Source organism: Dryobates pubescens, chromosome Z (genome assembly GCF_014839835.1).
Source record: "Dryobates pubescens isolate bDryPub1 chromosome Z, bDryPub1.pri, whole genome shotgun sequence".
NCBI classification, from domain to species: domain Eukaryota; kingdom Metazoa; phylum Chordata; class Aves; order Piciformes; family Picidae; genus Dryobates; species Dryobates pubescens.
Window position 1 is genome coordinate 97,333,223 of NC_071657.1, and position 22,554 is coordinate 97,355,776.

A 22,554-nucleotide genomic window follows, 5' to 3' on the forward strand; every position below is an offset into this window, starting at 1 on the left:
CAGCTTGAGACTGTGTCCTCTTGTTCTGGTGCTGGTTGCCTGGGAGAAGAGACCAACCCCCACCTGGATACAACTTCCATTCAGGCAGTTGTAGACAGCAAGAAGGTCTCCTCTGAACCTCCTCCAGGCTAAGCAAGCCCAGCTCCCTCAGCCTCTCCTCCTAGGGCTTGTGCTCCAAATCCCTCAAGAGCTTTGTTGTTAGGTGTGAGTGCTGATCTGATTGAGGGGAGGAAGGCTCTACAGAGGGACCTGGACAGGCTAGACTGATGGGCCAAGATCAACTGGGTGAGATCCAACAAGGACAAGTGCGGGTCCTGCATTTGCACTGCAACAGCCCAAATATTGCTCTTTACAACTACCTGAAAGGAGGGTGTAGTGAGGTAAGTGTTGGTCTCTTCTCCCTAGTAATAACTGATAGAACAAGAGGAAATGGCCTCAAGTTGCACCAGGGAAGGTTTAGAATGGATATTAGAAGAAAATTCTTAATTTAAAGGGTCAAACATTGGAATAAGGCTCTCCAGAGAGGTGGTTAGATCACTGTCCCTGGAGATGTTTAGATGATATAATCGTGATACTGAGGGACACGGTTTAGTACCAGACTTGGCAAACTAAGATGATGGTTAGACTTATCTTTTCCAGCCAAAACAATTCTGTGATTCCATGATATTACATTTATGCATTTGCATTTAAAGATTACATTGAAACTTCAGTTGGCAGTTAAAAGTACTTAATACTTGGATAAATACATATGGAAATTTAGAAGTACATGTCCCTGAATGCAGTAGTGATAAATACACCTGTAACTTGGTAGCTTCCTACCAAGATAAACACCAAGTCCTTTGAATGCAAAAGTAAGCAGAAGCAGAGTCTTCTGGGATACAGGTCTAACAGTCTTAGGCAAAGCACAGCTGAAAGTCAGTTTTGTAACTTGTTTGGGAACAATAATGATGGTGTAAGTAACATAAATATCCAGTGTGTGCTTCTTTGGTTTTATTTTTCCAACAGGAAACTCTACACTAAAAATTGATGAATAAACCTTAGGCACAGGCTTTGCCAAAACTGCAGCCCAAGGTCTCTTGTCTGAGCCCAACACCTGGTAGAAAACAAGATCAGGGAACTACAGACCTCATGAATAACCTTACAACTTAAATGATCATATTATTCTGTAATTTTTAAAGTGGACCTAAGTATTTGCAAGGGTTGACTGCACCTCTGAAGTTGTCTTGTAAGCACTCAGGGCAGGAAATCATTTTACTGTCAACTTATTGCTACAACAGCAAAAAATTTATGATTATGAAACAAGGTAGCTGGTAGGAAGGGCAGCTGCAACAACTGTCAAAACGCTGTTACACTTACTCCAATTCAGCCTAAGTTAGATTAATAACAAAAGGAAAACTAACCACAGAAAGGTTTAAGTTGTACCTCCAAACAGAGGGCTTGTATTTGCAGAGCAAATTAAAGGGCCAAATGTATGCATCTGTGTTGCCTTTGTATGTACACTGCATGTTTTTCTGTTAACAGAAGATATAAGAAGCCATTCCTTCAGGGCAAGATTTTTAGTAGTGTAACAGATTTTGATGTCAGTGTTTCTATAATTACTGCTCAGTTACTGTGTTCCAGTTTATTTTGTGAGAGTTCACACCTGCTGCAATAACTGTTGCAAAACAAATCGGTAACAAAAACACTAAACACTCCACTAATTTATTTATTATTTTTTTTTTTGGCAAAACTCGGTGGCAGAAGGCAAAGGGCTCTTAAAACTTGCAACTTGCACAGGAGCTTCTCTAGTGGGGAAAAACTGTAACAACCCATGAGCCATGAATCACATTAAATACAGGATGGACTGAGTTGTAGTTAGTTCAATGCCACCACAGTACATTTCAAGCAATGCATGTGTTCATGACCAACTGGAACCAATCAGTGAAGTTAAAGAGCATACTGTGGAAAGTAGTAGGCACAGTTCTTAGAAGACACTGAGTGCAGTAATAGTCTCAAGGCCACTGTGCTGAGGGAATATGAATGACTCCAGGGATACACGACACATCTGCAGAACATAAAGTTCCAGTGGACAATGTCATCACAACTGCTGACTGGAGCATCTTAGAGTTGACAATTGAGGAACTGTCTCTTGTGTATCTTAAGTAGTAATTGTTTTATACTTTGAAGTTTTGTCTTGCATGCAAAGTCCTTCTGCACAAGACTAACCAAGATGCAAACAGTGCAAAAGAGTTGATGCTAGTAAGGTTTTCTCATTAAATCATGAGAGCAGCAATTCAGTGTTCACCCCTATCGCAAATGGACAGAATATTACAAGCCCAGATCTACAAGATGACAACAATTGTTATGTCATCAAGAAACAAAATTGTAAGGAAACTTTTTTTTTTTTAAATTAAATACAGCCAAAATAAAATAATTTTTCATACAGACTCCATCTTGCTTAATGTCAGCAAAGGCATTATCTTTCTTACACCCCTCACAGTGACAACCATATCAGAGATAAGCAGCAGTTTTCTTTATTACTGTGCACAGAATATTGCAGATGAGTGGGTACAAGCCAGTGTAAGAGGCAGCTGTAACTGACAAATCAAGGAAGTATTATAGATGCAGAACACCTTGGGAAAAATGCACTGTAAACCAGAGTATTTTTTGCTAGATGCTTTGGTGCGTAAGAGGCTATATGTGCATGCTTCCCATATGCACATTAATTCATACCACTGCTTTAGTAAGTTTGTGAAGAAGTCTATGTACTCTATGAATAAAACCACCTGGTTCAAGCTTACTGATACTTGTTCACCTATGACTTTATCCAATGGTATCCTAAACACCAAGTTGTTCAGAAACTGAGCCAGTCTGTTTAAGGAAAATACCTCAACTTCTACATGGGTAGAATAGCTTCTGTTACAGAGAACAACCTTCAGAACAGAACAAGCATAAAGCTGACATCTTTTCTAAAAGGCTTTGAGAATATAACTTCTGTGAAGAAAGCTTTTCCTCTTTACCTTCCCTTTCAGTTGTTTTCAGGGAGCACCTCTATACCAGATTTCTGGGAAGCTATTCTTGTGCTCCTTTGGAATGCCTGACTAGAGTCCATCAGCACTGAAAGTAACTCAGGAGAGCCTTGTTGCATGCATAACCAAGCAGCTGCAGTGAGGATATATGATTTCAAACGGCTGAACACTGACACAGTTTGAAAGCCAGCAACCTACTTTCATATATTACTTACTATCTTCAGTGGTGACCCCAGTTTTCTCTTCACTCCAGTCACTCCAGTAGCCCACTCCATCTTCCTTCATGCAACGAATTGAAAAGACATACTCCATGTAGGGTCTGAGCCCTTGAACACTGAATGAAGTTCTTGGTGAGGCTGTATCTTCAGAAGGAACCTATAAATGGAAAAAAGCTTTTAGAAGTACTGATCAAAAATTGTAAAGCTGAGTTCCATGCCATTACAGCTCTTACTGCATACAGACTGAGTACAAACAACACTGATTTTTTTTCTCCTGTATTGCCAAAAGCTTTAATGTCCTACCACAGTTTGGTAAGGGATCAGTAAGAGTTGCATTTACTGGGTATAATACATACACTAAAATATGCATCTCTCATATTCATTATTCTTTTTTTCAATCTAGACTATGTCTGCCTCTTTCCTCCCCATGTAACTCCTCCATGTAGTGATCTGCAATATCCAACCTCACACTGCAGAACTTTTCTAGGTTATCTGCTTGATTATTGATTGCAAAACACCTGTGCTACAAGAATCCAATAAATCTAGAAATTCCAGGATCATTGCTTCCACTGATATAGAGCAGTGTTTCTTAACTGACATTGGAAATATTTTGATTTAGGGTAACTTATATTTTTGCTAATATCCAAGTTTTTCAAAAAGCTTTTTCCTTTATCTTGGATTAGCAATTGAATGTCAGAAAAATATTCTTTGCTCATGTTCCACAAACAGATGCATGATGTAGATTATATGTATCTATATATATATTTATGTATCTCCAGGGATGGCTACTCCATCATTTCTCTGAGCAGCTTATTCCAGTATTTGACAACCCTTTCAGCAAAGAAACTTTCCCTAATCCTCTCTTGGTGCAACTTGAGGTCATTTCGCCTTGTCCTATCACTTGTTACTAAGCAGAAGAGACCAACACTCACCTTGCTACCATCTCCTTTTGTGTACCTCTAGAGAGAAAGAAGGTGTGAGGGGAGCCTCAATCTTCTTTTCTCCAAACTAAGCAACCCCAGTTCCATCAGATGCTCCTTAGAGGTCTTGTGCTCTAGACCCTTCACCAGCTTTACTACCCTTCTTTGCCTGTGGGGTTGTTGTGATCCAAACACAAATTCAAGAAAGCAATGCAGTGTTTGCCCAAGCGTTAAATGACTGCACATGCATGAGACTCATGAATGTTCTAGACATTGCAAGTACAGAAAAAATCTAAACATACTATGATGTGATGCAGAGGATATCAGAGAAGTCCACAAAGACAAGACATTCACTGTACTCGGCCATGACGAAAAACCTAGATCACAGCCTTCATGAACAAGCCAGATTAATTACCTAGGGAGGCTACCTAAAACCTAGGGATTGTAAAGTGAATCCTCTGAACTACAGCAGTGAGAGAACTTCTGCAGTTACACAAACAGCTGGGTTGTGGCAGAGGAGAAACAGGAGAGATTAATGGTATTACCTGAATCCAGTTTGTGTCACCAGCGATCCTATAGCGAATATTGAACTTCAACTTCATCACAGCTGGTGAAATCCGATTTTCCCAGGAAAGCTTCAGAACAGTAGGTAGTATTCCTGAGTTGACGGATAAGTTGTGTGGAGACAGAGGTTTGACTAGAAAAAGAAGTTGTTGGTCAGCTCTACAGATGTATTTTGTCATGCCTCTAGCAGCTGGTATTATGCTGGTGCACTACTACTACTAAAGCTTTTCACAAGATCAAATCCCTACTATTTCACACTGCTTCTAAGACAGACTACTGAACAAGACACTGCTATCTGAACTTGTGATTAAGTCTCTCATTTTCCCTACCTTCATCCATCACAATTCAACATCTAAACAACAGTATTTTGACAGTTATTTTTTACATTATGTATTTTTATATATTAGGTATTATTATATTTTATATATATATATAATATGTATATTTATATATTACTATATGTTTTCATTAACATACCAATTCAGCAATATGCACAGAAGCAGCAGTTACATACTACTACTAAAGCTTTATTAAAAGGCGTGTAGTTACCAATTTCAATGGGATCAAAAACAAGAGGATCAGATTCAGCCTTCCCAAGAGCATTTGCTGCTTCTACCCAGACCTCCAGGTTAACAAAGAACTGAACATCAGTAATTGTACAAGAATTGTTTACATCTTTCGGTATACAGTCAGGAAAAGCCTCTTGTGGCCTAAACACGAGAGAAAGAGAAACAAGATATAAAGCAGTAAGTTTGGTTTCCTTTAGTCAACTTTTAAAAAGTTGATCAGAATGATCAGTTTAGCTTGTGTGTTTCCCTTCTGCCATAGTATTTGTAAGCAAAGGAATGGGAAGAAAAGGTGAAGAGATTAGAATGGTTTATTCAGCCACAAATGAATGATTGCATTAGATTAGAAACTAGCATAAAATCTCTTGACTTCAAGTCACGCATCTTCAAAAGCACAAGTGGTATTGTAATTATGAAGTTACTTAAAAACTTCACCTCTGACCAGGGAAGTGGTTGAGGCCCCATCCCTGGGGGGATGTTGAGCCTCAAGGTGAGCCTCAAGGTGAGGCTCAACAGGGCTCTGGGCAACCTGATCTAGTGGAGGATGTCCCTGCTTACTGCAGAGGGGGTTGGACTAGATGACCTTTGGAGGTCCTTTCCAACCCAAACCATTCTATGAGAAGTATTACAGCTATTAAGAGAATCAAAATCATGCATCAAAAGATGTAGTCAGAACTGCCTGCATAACCTTCAAAGGTACAATAATACAGGTGCAACACCTCAGCAAGGCCTTTGACACCGTTCCCCATAGCAAACTCCTGGCCAAGCTGTCAGCCCATGGCTTGGATGGGAGCACACTGAGATGGGTTAGGAACTGGCTGGAGGGCCAAGCCCAGAGAGTGGTAGTGAATGGTGCCACATCCAGCTGGCAGCCAGTCACCAGTGGTGTGCCCCAGGGATCAGTACTGGGCCCCTTGCTCTTTAACATCTTTATTGATGATCTGGACGAGGGCATCGAGTCCATCATCAGTAAATTTGCTGACGACACCAAGCTGGGCGCAGGAGTTGATCTGCTGGAGGGTAGAGAGGCTCTGCAGAGGGACCTCGACAGGCTGGGCAGATGGGCAGAGTCCAAGGGCATGAGATTGAACACATCCAAGTGCCGGGTTCTGCACATTGGCCACAGCAACCCCATGCAGAGCTACAGGCTGGGGTCAGAGTGGCTGGAGAGCAGTCAGGCTGAGAGGGACCTGGGGGTGCTGGTCGACGGTAGACTGAACATGAGCCTGCAGTGTGCCCAGGCAGCTAAGAGGGCCAATGGCATCCTGGCCTGCATCAGGAACAGTGTGGCCAGCAGGAGCAGGGAGGTCATTCTGCCCCTGTACACTGCACTGGTTAGGCCGCACCTCGAGTACTGTGTCCAGTTCTGGGCCCCTCAGTTTAGGAAGGAGGTTGACTTGCTGGAACGAGTCCAGAGAAGAGCAACAAAGTTGGTGAGGGGTTTGGAACATAAGCCCTACGAGGAGAGGCTGAGGGAGCTGGGGTTGCTTAGCCTGGAGAAGAGGAGACTGAGGGGTGACCTTATTACTCTCTACAACTACCTGAAGGGAGGTTGTAGACAGACGGATGTTGGTCTCTTCTCCCAGGCAAGCAGTACCAGAACAAGAGGACACAGTCTCAGGCTGCGCCAGGGGAGATACAGGCTGGATGTTAGAAAAAAGTTCTATACAGAAAGAGTGATTGCACATTGGAATGGGCTGCCTGGGGAGGTGGTGGAGTCACCATCACTGGAGGTTTTTAGGAGAAGACTTGACGGGGTACTTGGTGCTGTGGGTTAGTTGCTTGGGCGGAGTTGGATTGGTTGATGGGTTGGACGCGGTGATCTTGAAGGTCTCTTCCAACCTGGTTTATTCTATGTATTCTATGTATTCTATGTATTCTATGTAACGATTTTCATATCTTAAGTGCAGATAGACTAGGAGTATCAAGAGACTTGCAAATTATTAAGCTTTTCTACTTTCCACCCTGCCTGTTACCAAAACACTTCAGCTGAATGGTGTAGATTGCAAACTGTAGGCAGTCATTCCTGTTTCTAGAGAAGCGTAACAATTCTGCCCACTCCACTTTCATAGAATCATAAAATGGTTTGGGGATTGCAAGAAAGATCACCTAGTTCCAACTCCCCTCTTATGGGCAGGGACACCTTCCACTAAATCTGTATGCTCAAAGCCCCATCCAGTCTGGCTTTGAACACTTCCAGTGAGGAAGCATCTGCAGCTCCTCTTAGCAACCTGTTCCGGTGTCACATCACCCTCACAGTAAAGAACATCCTAGTATCTAAGGCTACCCTCTTTCAGTCTGAAACCACTATCCTACTAACTATACTCCCTGAAACAAGAGTCCCACCCACCCTTCCTCTAGGCCCTCTAAGTACTGAAAGGCAACTGTAAGAGTCTCCCCAGAGCCTTCTCTTCTCCAGACTGAACAATCCCAACTGTTTCAACCTGTCCTCATGGGGAAGGTCTGTTCCAACCCCTTGATGAGCCTTGTGGCCCTCCTCTGGACCCACTCCAGGTGGCATCTCACTAGATTAGAGCAGAAGGGAGAATCATTTCCCTCCATCTGCTGGCCACACTTCTCTTGATGCAGCTCAGGATGCAACTAGCTTTCTGCGCTGCAAGTGTATACCGAGCAGGAGATGATTTTGAGTCTGAAAAATACTTAAGTTTATTTGCTTTCAGAAAAGAAATACTTTTGCCAAAACTTTGATGTTACAACTAATCATGGTCAAACACCATTCCGAGTTCTTAGCAAGTACAATCTCCCTACAAAATCCAGTCACTATATGTTGGTTTCCCTACTTAGAATCACAGAATGGTTTGGGTTGGAAGAGAGCTTTGAATGTCATCTGGTCTGAAGACTCCTGCAACAAGCAGGAACATCTATGATGGAAAAAATGTGTAATACATAATGTAGGGCTAGCCACCTAGTGACTAGGTATATCCTATTCAAGCCACACTATCTGTTTGAAAAATGCAAAAATCTGAGACAGCTGTTACTCTAAAACAAGAACAGAAACAAGATTTTAAGTCTTGATTTAGAACTACTTTAAAGATGAACTTATCTATTCCCCTCAAAATAGGGCAATGCAGCAGAGCGTTAAGAGCTCTCCTGAAATACCAATGGTTTAGCCTACAAGTAAGACTTACAAACTACTTAGATATTCTACAGAGGGCTACTTACCACCTGTTTTTCAACCTGAAGTGAGTGTCTAGGAATGTGTGCCTTCCAGGGTCCCAGGTACAAGTCATATGATATGTGAGTTTTGACATCTGATAAACAATGCAGCTTAAGTTCTTGGGCTTCTCTGGGGGCACTGTAAAGAACAAATCAGCAATAATTAATATATATATACACATTTCAGTCCAGTAGGAATCATGTTGTAAGATGTCCGATCAGAGCTATTTCAGTGAAGATCAGAAGTATTTATAGTCAGATTTCTAAAGGTGGGGGAAAAAACCACACCAGATACCACCCAGTAATGTAAGTCAAGAAGCCTAACCAGCTGCTCTGAGAAATAGTAGGCTGCATAGGGAACAAACACCTGACACTACAGAATGGAAGCTTTCTCATTCCTAGAGGCAAAAATGTGCTATCAAACGTCTCCAATCTAAATCCATTTTAATTCATACTGAAAAAACAAATCACTAATGAGCACTACAGCTGGACTGGCATATGCTGACTTTGCCAGTAACCTGAGTTCTAAGGCAAGTGTAATAGGCCTATTCTCCCCCACCTGAGCTATGGATGAAGGATACTTGAGCTGTGAACTCCAACAAGAAAGGGTTCTTCATTTTCCTTAAATTCACATCATAGCATATAGAGAGTTTGTTTCTAGCTTTCAGAATATTGCTATTTGCAAGAATACAATACATTTAAAGAATATTATTTCTTTTCAAGCAGAATTCTATTTTCAACAGAACTACCTTATGAACCTTACAGTTTTATTCTGTTTACAGATCTTTTTTCTTTAATTGACAGTATGAAAATACAGTAGCTTTAAATACAAATGCATCTCAAGATTCATGTGTTAATTACAACTGTAGCACGTTATCTGCACTTTCATTTAGTTTATCATCTTAGGATATTCTATCTGTCCTTACCTCTCCATATACTTTGCCTGTCACATCTTTTCAACTTCCTCAGAAGTTAAAATGGAGAAGATTGTTTCTCTGTTGAAGTATCTTCTAACTCATGTTACAGCCACGTTTATTTGTGAGCTCAAGCCAGCCTTATGTATATAGCTCATTCGACAGCCGCAAGAACTTTTGCCAACACTAGGTGGCAATATAACGAACTACTCCTATATTGCAGACACTTAAACATACTTAATAAACAGCTCAGCAACTAATTAAGGAGTAGTATATTAAATTATTCAGGTTACTTTCTCAGGACTTCAGTCTTGTCCCAAAGAGCATTTGCTCAGAATTATGCAAACTCTGGAGAAGGAAAGTTTATAATTAGTTAAGAACTTTCTAGTAATCCAAATAGTATGTTTCACTGTTAAGGCAGTTCAGGTTAGCTTTAGTGATATAGATGGACTCAATATATCTCAGTCTGTAAGTGAAGAAACCATTAATTTCACAGTGTTACTATGAAAGCAGGACATACCACCTTGTTGTACTTCCCTGAGTATGGAAACAGAAGCAACAAGTAAGGAAAAGTTGTTTTATTTGCCAGTATCTATTTTATTTAAATGCACATCTTCCTGTCCTGTTTCAACACTCAAATACTCCAGAGCATTCTCCTTTCTTTTGAAGAAAATTTTATTCTGTGCATATTTACCAGCTTTGATAGCATGTAACACAATGTTTCTACACAATTATCAAGGAAGAGAGAGAATGGAAGTAAGTGTCTTAAAGTGCACACACTTTCTATTGTTTGCATTCTCTTCTGTGTTTCTCAGAAGTAATTTTAAAATTGGAATAAAAGGTGAGGGAAAAATGGTACTTACAGCCTACTGTTACTGTAATTCCATAAATATTCTGCTCAATCTGTCCATCTGCCAAAATGTTGCATGTCAGAGGAGTAGCTAGTGATGAAGTATCATTAAATGTGACACTGGAAACTGTTCTGTTTATTTCATGATATTGTTCTTTAGGTACCACTCTATTTTTAATTTTCCATATAATCTGACTAGCGTAGATGTTGCCAAAGTCAAGACAACTCTCATTCAAAATGCATAATGCTGTGAAATTGGAACCAAGGGCCAATACAGGAGATTCTGGAATGATGTGACCACATGACTGCACAAGTCCACCTGAAACTAAAAAGGAAAAAATAAATTACATCTTTAGTGAAAACTACAGAGCATTCCATAAATCAATACTGCTGACACAACACAAGCATAATGTAAAAGATACTACATGTCTAAGCAGGAAACACTAGTTACTTGACTGTTACATAACTGAAAAGTATTACTGGACCACCAAACAGATTTACAGGGCAAACCCAGTGCAGTGTTCATCAGGCTTTGCAAAAACATTTTACCAAGCATGAGAAGTTCTTATTAACAATGAGAGGCCTTTAGAGAGACAGTCTAGGACTGATCATCTAGGAAGGTAGTATAATTGAGGCTGCTCTTGCACTTAAAAAGTACTTTCTGTTGAGAAACCAAAAAAACCTAGGACAAGTGTACATCTCTGTTGTTGTGGACTAGTTTCAGAAGAACTGCACACAAAATGTTGTCCAAATCTCTACAGCTTTAGCATGTATACTATAAGCATATTTGGGACTTATAATGGACTCTGCATGTTTGATAGCACTCCTTTTAGATGGGAACTTCAGCACAGTGTTACTATCGATGATCAGGCATATAAAGAGAAAAATGTCAAGTTTTAATGATTAAATAGATGACTGAAACACTGCCTTGAATTAATAGCCATACTAAACATCTTCAGGATAATCGTTTGCTACACAGAATCAGTAGCCCACAGCTCCAACTTGATCACAAAGCTTATTGCTTTAACAGTGTTTAGTGTGAACAAGACATGCTATTATTCAGATGTAATTTGGCACATGTAGAATTAAACCAGTTTTTACAGTGATCAGCTCCAGTGAAGTCAGTGGAACCAAAGCTACCCTACTCTGAATAATGTGGTCTGGACGGTGGGGTAGTGTGGTAGATTGTGAACTAGTTGAAGAAAGGAAGTCAGAGAGTTATGGTCAATAAGACAGAGTCTAGTTGGAGGCCTGTATCTAGTGGAGTCCCTCAGGGGTGGGTACTGGGACCAGTACTATTCAATATATTCACCTGCCTGGATGAGGTTACAGAGAGCACTGTCAGCAAGTTTGCTGATCACACAAAACTGGGAGGAGTAGCTGACACACCAGAGGGTTGTGCTGCCATTCAGTGAGATTTAGACAGGCTAGAGAGTTGAGTGGGGAGAAATTTAATGAAAAACAAGGACAAGTGTAGTCTTGCTCCTGGGAAAGAAAAATCTCATGGCCCAGTTAGGGGCTGATTTGCTGGAGAGCAGCTCCACGGTAAAGGACCTGAAGGTCTTCGTGGACAAAAAGATGACCATGAGCCAGCAATGTGCCCTTGGGACCAAAAGGCCAATGGCATCCTGAGGGTGTATTAAAAGGGGTGTGGCTAGTAGGTCCAGAGGAGTTCTCCTGTCCCTCTGCTCTGCCCTGGTGAGGCCACATCTAGAATATTGTGTCCAGTTCTGGGCCCCTCAGTTCAAGGACAGGGAACTTGAAAGAGTCCAGCACAGAGCCACGAAGATGATTAAGGGAGTGGAACATCTCTCTTATGAGGAAAGGTTAAGGAAGCTGGGTCTCTTTAGCTTGGAGAAGAGGAAACTGAAGGGTGACCCTATTAATGTTTATAAATATGTAAGTAAGAATACAGAATTAACCAGATTGGAAAAGATCTTCAAGAGCATCAAGTAAGTGAAGGGTGAGTGTCAGGATGACAGAGCCAGGCTTGTCTCAGTGATGTCCAATGACAGGACATGGGCAATGGGTGCCAACTAGAGCTTGAGAGGTTCCACATAAACATAATGAAAAACTTTTTCGCTATGAGGGTCACAGAGCACTGAAACAAGCTGCCCAGAGAGGCTGTGGAGTCTCCTTCTCTGGAGACATTCAAAACCTGCTTGGATGTGTTCCTGTGTGACCTACTCTAGGTGATCCTGCTCTGGCAAGGTGGGTTTTGACTACATGATCTTTCAAGGTCCATTCCAACCCACACCATTTTGTGATTCACTATCTCTGTGTAGCTGAGCAACGAACAGAAGCAGAAATCAGCATTGGTTTAATGGGCATTTAATATTAAGAGCACAGATTAGGTCTCTTTATCCTAATACACCTGGCTTTCTGCCCATACCTCAAAAATGTCTATGCAAAAAGCAAGAATGTCCTTCAAGCACCTGATTAAACAAGTTCTACAGATCTCTTGGATTTGTGACATGGAAGTCTTACCTTTGAGAGAACAAATATTCAAGAGAAGACAGAAGCCACGGGCCACCCAGTTCCACCCAGAAAACATGCTGCACAGAATTCCTGCAACATAAAAATTACATTTTTAAAAAATTTAAACCATTACTCTACTTTACATCACTGTCAAATGCAGATTTGTATTCGATCTACCAGAATTTCTCAGGTATGCAAGTTTAGTTTTCTGAAAGAGTTAGTTTCTTCCCACGGTAGAGAAAAAGATAGGCATATTCCTTTTGTTTTACTCACTGCTGTAATAAAATCTAATGCCTGCTTAAAACAACTGATGCCCTTTTAGAGAATCTTTATTTACAAATTTCAGAGGTACATTGGCTTAAATTTCTTGTGTCATATACAGCAACAACTCCACCAGTGCTTCCGTGTGAGGCTCAGTTAGAATAGAAAGCACAATACCGTGGCTTGGGTTTTAAAATAGAACCCTATGAATTTGATTGTGGTTACCATACTTCCCCAGCTTTCAAGAGCACTGATATAAATGCTTTGCACAAGGTTCAGAACAACTCACCATAAAACCAAGTTCACCATCTGCAACAGAAAGTGGAAAGCCCACCCGAGTACAGTATGGGAGACAAGCAGGTGTAATTATAACGTCAAAATCATGCTACACCTCAAATTATACCTGCTTTTAGGCTGTTGTGATATATTTTACTTTTTCCCCTGCTGATCAATGCAGTATGCAGAAGACTGAAACTACTCACCTCCAGACCCACAAAGGCAGCTATTGCACGTGTGCCATTTTTAAAAAACATGCTAGTCTCTCTGGCTTTTGCAAAGTTGAGTTATACTAAGCACTGCCATCCATCTTGTCTAGATAAAAGCCATAACAAAACCAAACCAACAAAACCAAACCCAAAAAAGAAGGAAAAATATGCTATGGAAAAAGATGGTAGGTCTTGCAATTAATAAAACAAGGAGTCTTCAGATTAGAGCAAGAAAGATACTTCCATGGAAAGTAGTGTTTGCTAGTCTGAGCCTATAAATAAGGTCAGCTGAAGATAGTGAGAAACCCTGCATACAAGCTACACCAAAACTTAAAGTGCAGTTCCAAAATTCAAAATAAATGCTGCTAAACACCAATAGTCTAACTTAAAGTAGTTAATGGTGAGCTAAGTTACAAGTTAAAACAGTTGAAAACTCAATATTCAGGGACTACATAGCACAGCCCAAAGTCTTCTGTTCTACAGACTAGTGCAGCATATTAGGAATCTAAGGTTAAATTTCAACCTGATGCTGAGCTAACATTGAAGCAGCTAATCAGTTCAGAAGCTTCCCCCCCTGCCAAACAAAAAGAGCCAAACCAGCATTTTATCTGTACCATCTAGTCGTTCTGGATCACTAAAAGGAAAGGAAGACAGAAATAAACTGTGTTAGGAGTTTTTTTACTTTCACAGTCCATTCTGCCCAAGTGGCAGAGTCAAAGTCCAAATGCTACACATTTTTAAAAAAACATGGTCTATTTAGAACTGCTGCTGGTAACAGTCCACAACTCATGGAACATAGGCTATCTTAAAGAAATAACTGTTAAAATGCGCTGATTACTTCATTAAAGACTGACAATAAAAAATCATATGCCATTAAGATCACCTCATTTAATCTCTGAATCACACAGGACTTCTATTATTCTTCATATCCTGTGAGCATTTTCAAAGGAAGCACTATGTCTTTAAGCCTGAACCTTAAAGTGATGCTTTAGGCAGTGTCTGATGAAAAGCTAATACTGACTCTAAAGTCAAACTTTATATGCTCAAAGTAGCAGCAGCACAGAGTTTTACGACTAACCTGTGAGTAGCAGTTTTTGAAGAAATGTCAGGCAGTCATGCAAAATGGGTATCACTTCTTATTCTGAGAAACAAGGAAGTCTTACAACTTAATCTTATTTCAAAAATCACAACTATCCCAAAGTGAATACAGTTATATGTCATGATGAGTTATCAACTCTCCACTTCAGGGAGCTGACAATTACTATCCAAGTAACCTATACATGACAATTTCAGTTTAAGAAACTACAGCTCAAATAACATGGTTTTGCCAGCAAAGCCAGCTTCGAAGTCAGGAAATACAGACAGCACTATGATCACCAAAGGAAGGCATTAGGTTTATTAAGGCTCATCATCACTAGAATCACAAAAGCCCAAAGGTTGCTGGCAAATGGATTTCCAAAAATGTCTCAAACATAGAGCTAAGTTTACAGCTTCAAGTAGTAATCTTACTGAAAATCCACATAGTTCAGGCAGATACTGCATATGATACAGCACATTGCAGCTACGGCTTGAGGCTTTGTAACAAGCCAGTTAGTACCTAAAGCCAACCCAAAAGCTGTGGCTACCCTTAAGGAACTTTGATCACTCAATCCATAACTGCTTTCTAATTGGGAGTATTTAATCTGCAAGCTTTCTTTCTTCCTCCAAACTTCTTCCTTCTTGGAAACATTTGGAAGGCTCAAAAACCTCCAAACACCAAGAGAATTACTTGAAAATCACACATAACATCATATGCACATATAATTCTGAAATTCATTTTCATGTTTAAAATATCTATACACAAATGGTATCTTTATCTCTTTCACCAAGCAGGCAAGTAATTTCCCCACATTATCTGTTCCTTTGCCTCTCGAAGGAGGCTTCTCCTTCTAGAGTTTTAGAACATAACTCAGAATAAAAAGCCAAAACAAAGGGCCACAAATTAAAACCACTCAGACCTTTATTATGAGCAACAAATATTTCCTCGCAAGATTTTTTTTTCTCTTTCCTTCTCAAGCTGGAGATCACTTTCCCTGAAACACCTCTGTTTTTTCCAGCTAGCAAAAGACAATTTATACAAAACAATGTCCTGGTATTCCATGTTCTCATCTTGAAGCCAGGCCTTTAAGACTAACAACCATTAACGCCGGTTCTCCAATTTAGACAGTTCTTGTGAAAGTAAGAAACTTCTAACACCAGTTTATTTCTGTCTCCCTTTCTTCTTAGCGCTCCACATACAACTGTGTCGATGCTAATCCTCCAGATAAGCAGTATGGGAGACAATGTATTTCTGGTTGAGGTTGAGATTTATAGATGTGAATATGCCTCTCTTCCCCTCCCCCTACCATATATATAGGTTTAACTTTCAGAGATAACTCTTATGGACATGTAAACAACATCTAAATACTTATTTTTAATGATTAGCTTCTAGGAAGTTAATTCACATTTTCATGGTATTTTCCTACTTTACTCTCCTATAATCCTGCATGTTGTGATACACCACCATACAGATTAAACATTTGCTTTTCAAAAGATACCTTTTAAATATAGCATAGAATTAACCAGGTTGGAAAAGACCTTTGAGATCATCCAGTCCATCATCACCCAACACCATCTTATCAGCTAAACCATGGCATCCAAGTGCCTCTTAAACACCTCTGGTGACAGTAACTCCACCACCTCCCTGGGCAGCCCATTCCAATGGGCAATCACTCCTTCTGTGAAGAACTTCTTCCTAACATCCAGCCTAAACCTCCCCTGGTGTCCTCTTGTTCTGGTGCTGGTTGCCTGGGAGAAGAGACCAACACCCCCCTGGCTGCAACTTCTGTTCAGGTAGTTGTAGACAGCAATAAGGTCTCCCCTAAGCCTCCTCTAAAGAGGGCTAAACCCTGCTTCTGAAAGTAACAGTATCTAGGAAAAGAAGTATAAATACTGTGTTCTACAAGGTAAAAGAGGGTGAAAGAATAAAGCCCCCAACTCTCTAAAGTGTCCAACATCAGGTTGTGGAGCTTCATGACAGCACAGATCACTAACCAAAAAAAAAATGACCCCAGGTTTTCTCTCCAGAAATGCCTCAGAAACAACAAACTTTTACCAGCTAGCAAACATCTAATCAGTATAAAACAAGGATGAAAACTGAAACTGGGATTTATTCTCTGCACTGCCAGCACACTTCCTAGACCACTTTCCTTTGTGCCTCTGTTTCACCATCTGCAAGATGAAAATAATGACAAATTTTTTAGAAAGAGTGTCAGAGACACACCGCAAGGCTAACTGCGCTCAAGTGCACACTGTACATTAGCAGATGACCTAGGCTGCTCACTACCCTCTCCTCCCTAATTCCTGAGATTAGTCCTTCAGCAGTTGGATCAGGTACAGAACGGCGTGCTACCCTTTCAAGGCCAGCAGTTTCCTACCGTCTGGTCTAAGGTCAGTGAGACCAGACCGCTTGCGGTGAAGGCAACGAAACACATCACTTTCCCCCAAGAAAACGCCTGTCGGTAATATAGGGAAGCTTATTAGCCTTGAAAAATTCTTACATAACAGTCGAACGAGAATCGTAGCACCTTTATTAATGCAGTCGGCATTAGCAACCGCTGCACGAGAAAAAAGCCGGATCAGCTTCAGTCTTACCCCGGACGCCACGCCGGTAAGTCAGTAAAACCGCACCAAGGCTAGGTACGGGTGACGAACTTCAGGCAGCTGGAACCTCGCACATCGGAAAGAAAAGGGACTTGACAGCCCCTCAGGCCCCCTTACCGGGGACGCCTCTGGCAGCCCGACAGCTGAGAGGCCATATTGCATTTTAAGCGCCACCACCGGGCCAGCTCCGTCAGCGCCCGCCGGGGAAAGGCGAGTGGCCACTACTGGGAGCGGACAGCGGAACTCGCGCCCCCTTACAGCCCGCTGGGCCAGGCTCACGGTCTTGCGGCCCGGGCTGGTAAAACTGCAGCCGGATAAGGATTGGGCTCGGAAGAATCGACCGAGGAAAGCCAGAGAATAGTACGGGAAGTGAGTGGCGCAAGGCTGCCGTCCTCCCCCCTTCGTCCCCCACTCAACCCTGGCCAAGTGCCCACTCGCTCGCTCTGCTGTCTCCGCCCGCGGCGCACGGCCGGGCCTACCAAGCCGGGCTATAGCCCGATCGGGACGAACGGGCCAACATGACTCCCACGGTCAGACGTCCCTCAGGCAGAGGGGCGCACAGAGGCGGCGAAGAAGCTAAAGAAGGGGGATGGGGGAGAAGGTGCGAGGATTAAAGGAGGAACCGAGGAAGGCCGCAAGGCTCCTGACTCTTACCTGCCACTGCAGCGCTTTCACCACCGCCTCGCGGCGCCCCGCTGACAGCCCCTAAATAACGGCTCCGCCGCGCCGCGCCATCGCGTCGCCGTCCCGCACGCAGAGCCCCACGCCCGGCCACGATCCCTTCCCCCCGCTCCCGCCGCGCCCTTCCCTCCACCACTCGGCTCGCCATTGGCGCGCAGGGGGCGCGACGCCACCGAAAGGGGGCGGGGTTTCCCGTAATGCGCCGGCTGATGCCAGGACCCCGGGCGCGAAGGGCGCGCGCAGCTGGCGCGGCGGGGGGCGGTGGCCTGTGAGGGGAGGCGGTGGTCTCTGAAGAAGGAGGGCGGCTGTACCCGCTTTCCCTCTGCTGCCGCCGTCTGGTCAGCTCTCCTCGTTCTCACTCCTCTCGGAGCGACGCTCCCCGCAGGGTTTTCCTCTCAAGGTGTGTTTTAGGGCTGCACGGCCCCGGTTCCCGGGGAGGGGGGCGGGAGCGCAGTTACCTCTGTCGCCTCCTGCGTCTCTTACTGGCACGGTGGGCGGAAGCTGACGGACCCCTAGCAGAAGCGAGCCGGTGCTGCCTGCGAGGCCTCTGGAAGCTTCTCCCAGGCCTTAGCTGGACGGGCCTTCGCTGCTAGCGTGGTGGGCAGCGGTGGCCTGAGAAGCGAACAGCCTTCCCAGCGTTTCGCAATGCTCCCTTGGGACCACGGGCGGCTGGAAAATGCTATTAGCAGCAGTGGTGGTAGTAAAAGGCTGTTGCAGAGGAGCGCCTATAAAAGGTGTGTGTGGACGGCTAGACTGCGAGGAAATGGAACTTCACGTAGGTCGGTCGTGTGATCTGGTCCACTGGATCAAGTGTCTATTCCTTTCATGGTTATTCTTGAACAGTTTAATCAGTAACCCTGAAATTTTTGCTTTTGTAAATGGGACATGGTCATGCACTCATAAGTTGTTCTCTACATTCCAGATTAATTTTCTCCAGTTGACAAGTGAAAAGGAACGCATTCCAGTGCCGCATCTACAACATCCTGTGCTAAGAGTGTCAAAGTAGGCCATTTCTAATTAGGAAAGTACGGGACCTCACATGTATGATCAGCTTGTTTCCTGCCATATACTTCTGGCTTTTGCCCATTTACTTAGATTGTCTTTGGAGTCGAGTGCGATATGAGCTGTGTGGTATTTTTACCTACATCCTTAGAGGAGTAGGCAGATTGGCTAGGCAAATAGGGCATCTAGTCCAGCATCCTGTTTTCAAATGCTATCATGAGCTGCTAATTAGAAAAGATTTGGAAAAAAGAGATAACCTTTTTCTCACAATTTTAGTACCAGTCTGTTGTTTTACTTTCTGAGATGGCTTAATTCCCAATAAAAATGTTACTACAAAAATGTGTATTTTATACATAACAGAGTAAAGCTGTATAGGCACTTCAGAGGTCATTTTGTTCCTCCACTTCTCTCAGGACAAAATTTGCTATACTTAAGTAGTTTCTGCTAGGTGTTTAACCTGCAGGTTATTACTTCATGTCCCTAATCCTAGTTGATGCTCTTGCTAGCAACCTTAGATGCTTGAAGGGCTGCTCTTTTCTCCCACTGTTGGACTCCACACTAAATAGATCCAGGGCTCTCCATCTTGTCTTACAGGATTTTTGCTGTTAAACTCCTTCTTGATGTATCAGGACAACTGATATCTGGGGAATAAAAAAAAAAAAAAGTTTCACACTTTCTACATTATTAAAAAGAAGGATTTAAGATTACAATTTGTCACTGTTGATTTCTCTTCAGATTATGGTTGATGTCTTTGTGTTTATGTTGATGTAGGATTACAGTTTGAAAATCATGTGTCCTTGGTGGATTTTCAGTCTGTACAGATACTCCTGCTTTGGTACTCTAAAAAAAACCCCATGCTTGGCCAAAAAAGGTTGACTGGAAGCAGGAAGCAGTGGTACACACAAAATATATTTTTTTCTTACTTTAGCCTGCCTTATATGACTTGTAAGATCATTGGAGTTCCACTGCTAAATAGACATTCCAGGAGTAGACACTCAACTCTCACTGAACCTTCCCCACCCTGATGCCACAAAACCAAGTCTGTTTCAGGCCTCACAATGTGATACACGTTGTAATTCTTCAGATTAGCAGGAGCACTTGTGTTTCACAAGCTATTTATAGGCTCAAGATAGAGCTATTTCCACATAGTTGAAGTTGCACAGAAGAAATTTTTTTTTTTCCCAAATTGCTTATTTTTTCTGTAATTTACTGAATATTTTCCTATGGCACAAAATGTCATTGGTATAGTAGCAATTTAGTTGCTGTATTCAGTATTTTGTGAGCCATTCTAAAATGATTTGGTTTCCCAAAGATCTTCTTGTAGGTTTGGAAGGTGATAATAATATGCTTGTTTATATACCCTGTTTCCTGTTAAAAGCTCATGGAAAGATATCTCAAAAGTATGAAGCCTTGGACAGTCCCAGTAGGCATTCAGTAGGCATGAGTCAGTCCTGTATTTTAACCAGTCCTAACTGCAACAGTGACATGTGTTGTGGGGTAGCCACTGCTCTTGTGGGTAGCCTGAATACAGTTGTAATAGCTTCTGTTGATTACTTAGTTGATGTTGCTTATCTTGTTAGTCCAGTAATTCTCAGTCAAGGCTTCTATTTGACTTACACCACTCAGAAAAAATACTTGATGTGTTGCAAATGGAAGTAAATGGAGTTGAGTGTGGCTAAGATTTTGTTTTTCTTTTCTTAAATGGTCACCTTCTACACCAGATGTGATTTGTATTAATCTTTTTCTTCTTTCACAGGCAGGACTGAATATTTTGGGCAATTAGCTGCATCACTCACTGGGTTGTGTTTTGTTTTTATTCTTCTGAAACCTAGGATTTTCATCTGACAGGAGGGTTGCTCATGTTGCAGTGATTTCCAGTTCTCTGTCAGCATCTCTAGTAATGAATAGTTTGTTTTGAATGATCTTGGTGAAGGTGAAACCCAACTGTGGTCACAAACACTGCACCAAAACCTCTGCTGATGTAAACAGTGTGGTCCATGTGAGTTCTAAGTGCTTACATTCTGTCACAGCATCTTACAGGCTGGAGTGTGAAATAAATTGCCTGAATGGTGGACTTTTAAAATACACAGCATGTATTTTAAATAATGCACAAAAATTGTGACTGTGCTTACATTATTAGACATTTTCTTGGTGTTCTGGTTTGAGCCTACCCAGCTAGCAGCAAAGCAACCAAGCAGCTGCTTGCTCACTCCTACCCTCCTCTTGTGGAGAATATATGACAAAAGGCTGGAGGCCCAAGACAAAGAACAGGGAGGGTTTTCTCACCAATTGCAGTCACAGGCAAAACACAGTATTGACTCAAGGAAACAAAATCAGTGTAATTTAAACAAAATCACCAATTCAACAATTGAATAAGAGTAGGACAGTGATAAATCAGCCTGACCTTAGTGCCTGGGAAAATGATGGAGCAGATTATCTTGGCGGCAATAACTGCACACCTGAAGGATGGCCAAGGGCTCAGGCCCAGCCAACATGGATTTAGGAAGGGCAGGTCCTGCCTCTCCAACCTGATCTCCTTCTATGATCAGGTGACCCGTCTGGTGGACGTGGGGAGGCCTGTGGATGTAGTCTACCTGGACATCAGCAAGGCCTTTGACACCATCCCCCAAAGCAAACTGCTGGCTAAGCTGTCAGCTCGTGGCTTGGACCGCAACACTCTGTGCTGGGTTAGGAAGTGGCTGGAGGGCCGAGCCCAGAGAGTGGTGGTGAATGGTGCCACATCCAGCTGGTGGCCAGTCACCAGTGGCGTCCCCCAGGGATCAGTACTGGGTCCCATCCTCTTTAATATCTTCATTGATGATCTGGATGAGAGGATTGAGACAGTCATCAGCAAATTTGCAGATGACACCAAGTTGGGAGCAGATGTTGGTCAGTTAGAGGGTGGAGGGGCTCTTCAGGACCTCGACCAACTGGATGGATGGGCGGAGTCCAACGGGATGGCATTCAACAAGTCCAAGTGCTGGGTGCTGCACCTTGGCCATGGCAACCCCATGCAGAGCTACAGGCTGGGGTCAGAGTGGCTGGAGAGCTGCCAAACAGAGAGGGACCTGGGGGTGCTGATTGACAGCCACCTAAACATGAGCTAGCAGTGTGCCCAGGTGGCCAAGAAGGCCAATGGCATCCTGGCCTGCATTAGGAATAGTGTGGCCAGCAGGAGCAGGGAGGTCATTGTGCCCCTGTACTCTGCATTGGTTAGGCCACACCTTGAGTCCTGTGTCCAGTTCTGGGCCCCTCAGTTTAAGAAGGACATCGAGACACTTGAACATGTCCAGAGAAGGGCAACAAGGCTGGGGAGAGGCCTTGAGCACAGCCCTGTGAGGAGAAGCTGAGGGGAGCTGGGGTTGTTTAGCCTGGAGGAGGCTCAGGGGTGACCTCATTGCCCTCTACAACTTCCTGAAAGGTGGTTGTAGCCAGGAAGGGGTTGGTGTCTTCTCCCAGGCAACCAGCACCAGAACAAGGGGACACAGTCTCAAGCTGTGCCAGGGGAAGTTTAGACTCGAGGTGAGGAGAAAGTTCTTCACTGAGCGAGTCGTTCGTCATTGGAATGTGCTGCCCAGGGAGGTGGTGGAGTCACCGTCCCTGGAGGTGTTCAAGGGGAGATTGGACGTGGCACTTGGTGCCATGGTCTAGTTATGAGGTCTGTGGTGAAAGGTTGGACTTGATGATCTTTGAGGTCTCTTCCAACCTTGGTGATACTGTGAAATACAACTGGATTTTAAAAATGCCTT

At 42.8% G+C, this 22,554-nt stretch overlaps 1 protein-coding gene across 1 annotated transcript in view; it reads right to left on the reverse strand.

Annotated features, from left to right (window-relative positions):
- IL6ST (interleukin 6 cytokine family signal transducer) overlaps window positions 1-12,783 on the reverse strand; it is a 29,050-nt gene extending 16,267 nt beyond the window's left edge. Inside the window, exons 1-6 of the mRNA XM_054178239.1 lie at window positions 12,705-12,783; window positions 10,231-10,542; window positions 8,460-8,592; window positions 5,260-5,420; window positions 4,692-4,843; window positions 3,224-3,383 (exon numbers count right to left, since the gene is read on the reverse strand). Coding sequence (XP_054034214.1) covers window positions 3,224-3,383; window positions 4,692-4,843; window positions 5,260-5,420; window positions 8,460-8,592; window positions 10,231-10,542; window positions 12,705-12,771 — 985 coding nt within the window. The 5' untranslated portion in view covers window positions 12,772-12,783. The remainder of the gene's footprint in view (window positions 1-3,223; window positions 3,384-4,691; window positions 4,844-5,259; window positions 5,421-8,459; window positions 8,593-10,230; window positions 10,543-12,704) is intronic.
- Window positions 12,784-22,554: the final 9,771 nt, after the last annotated feature.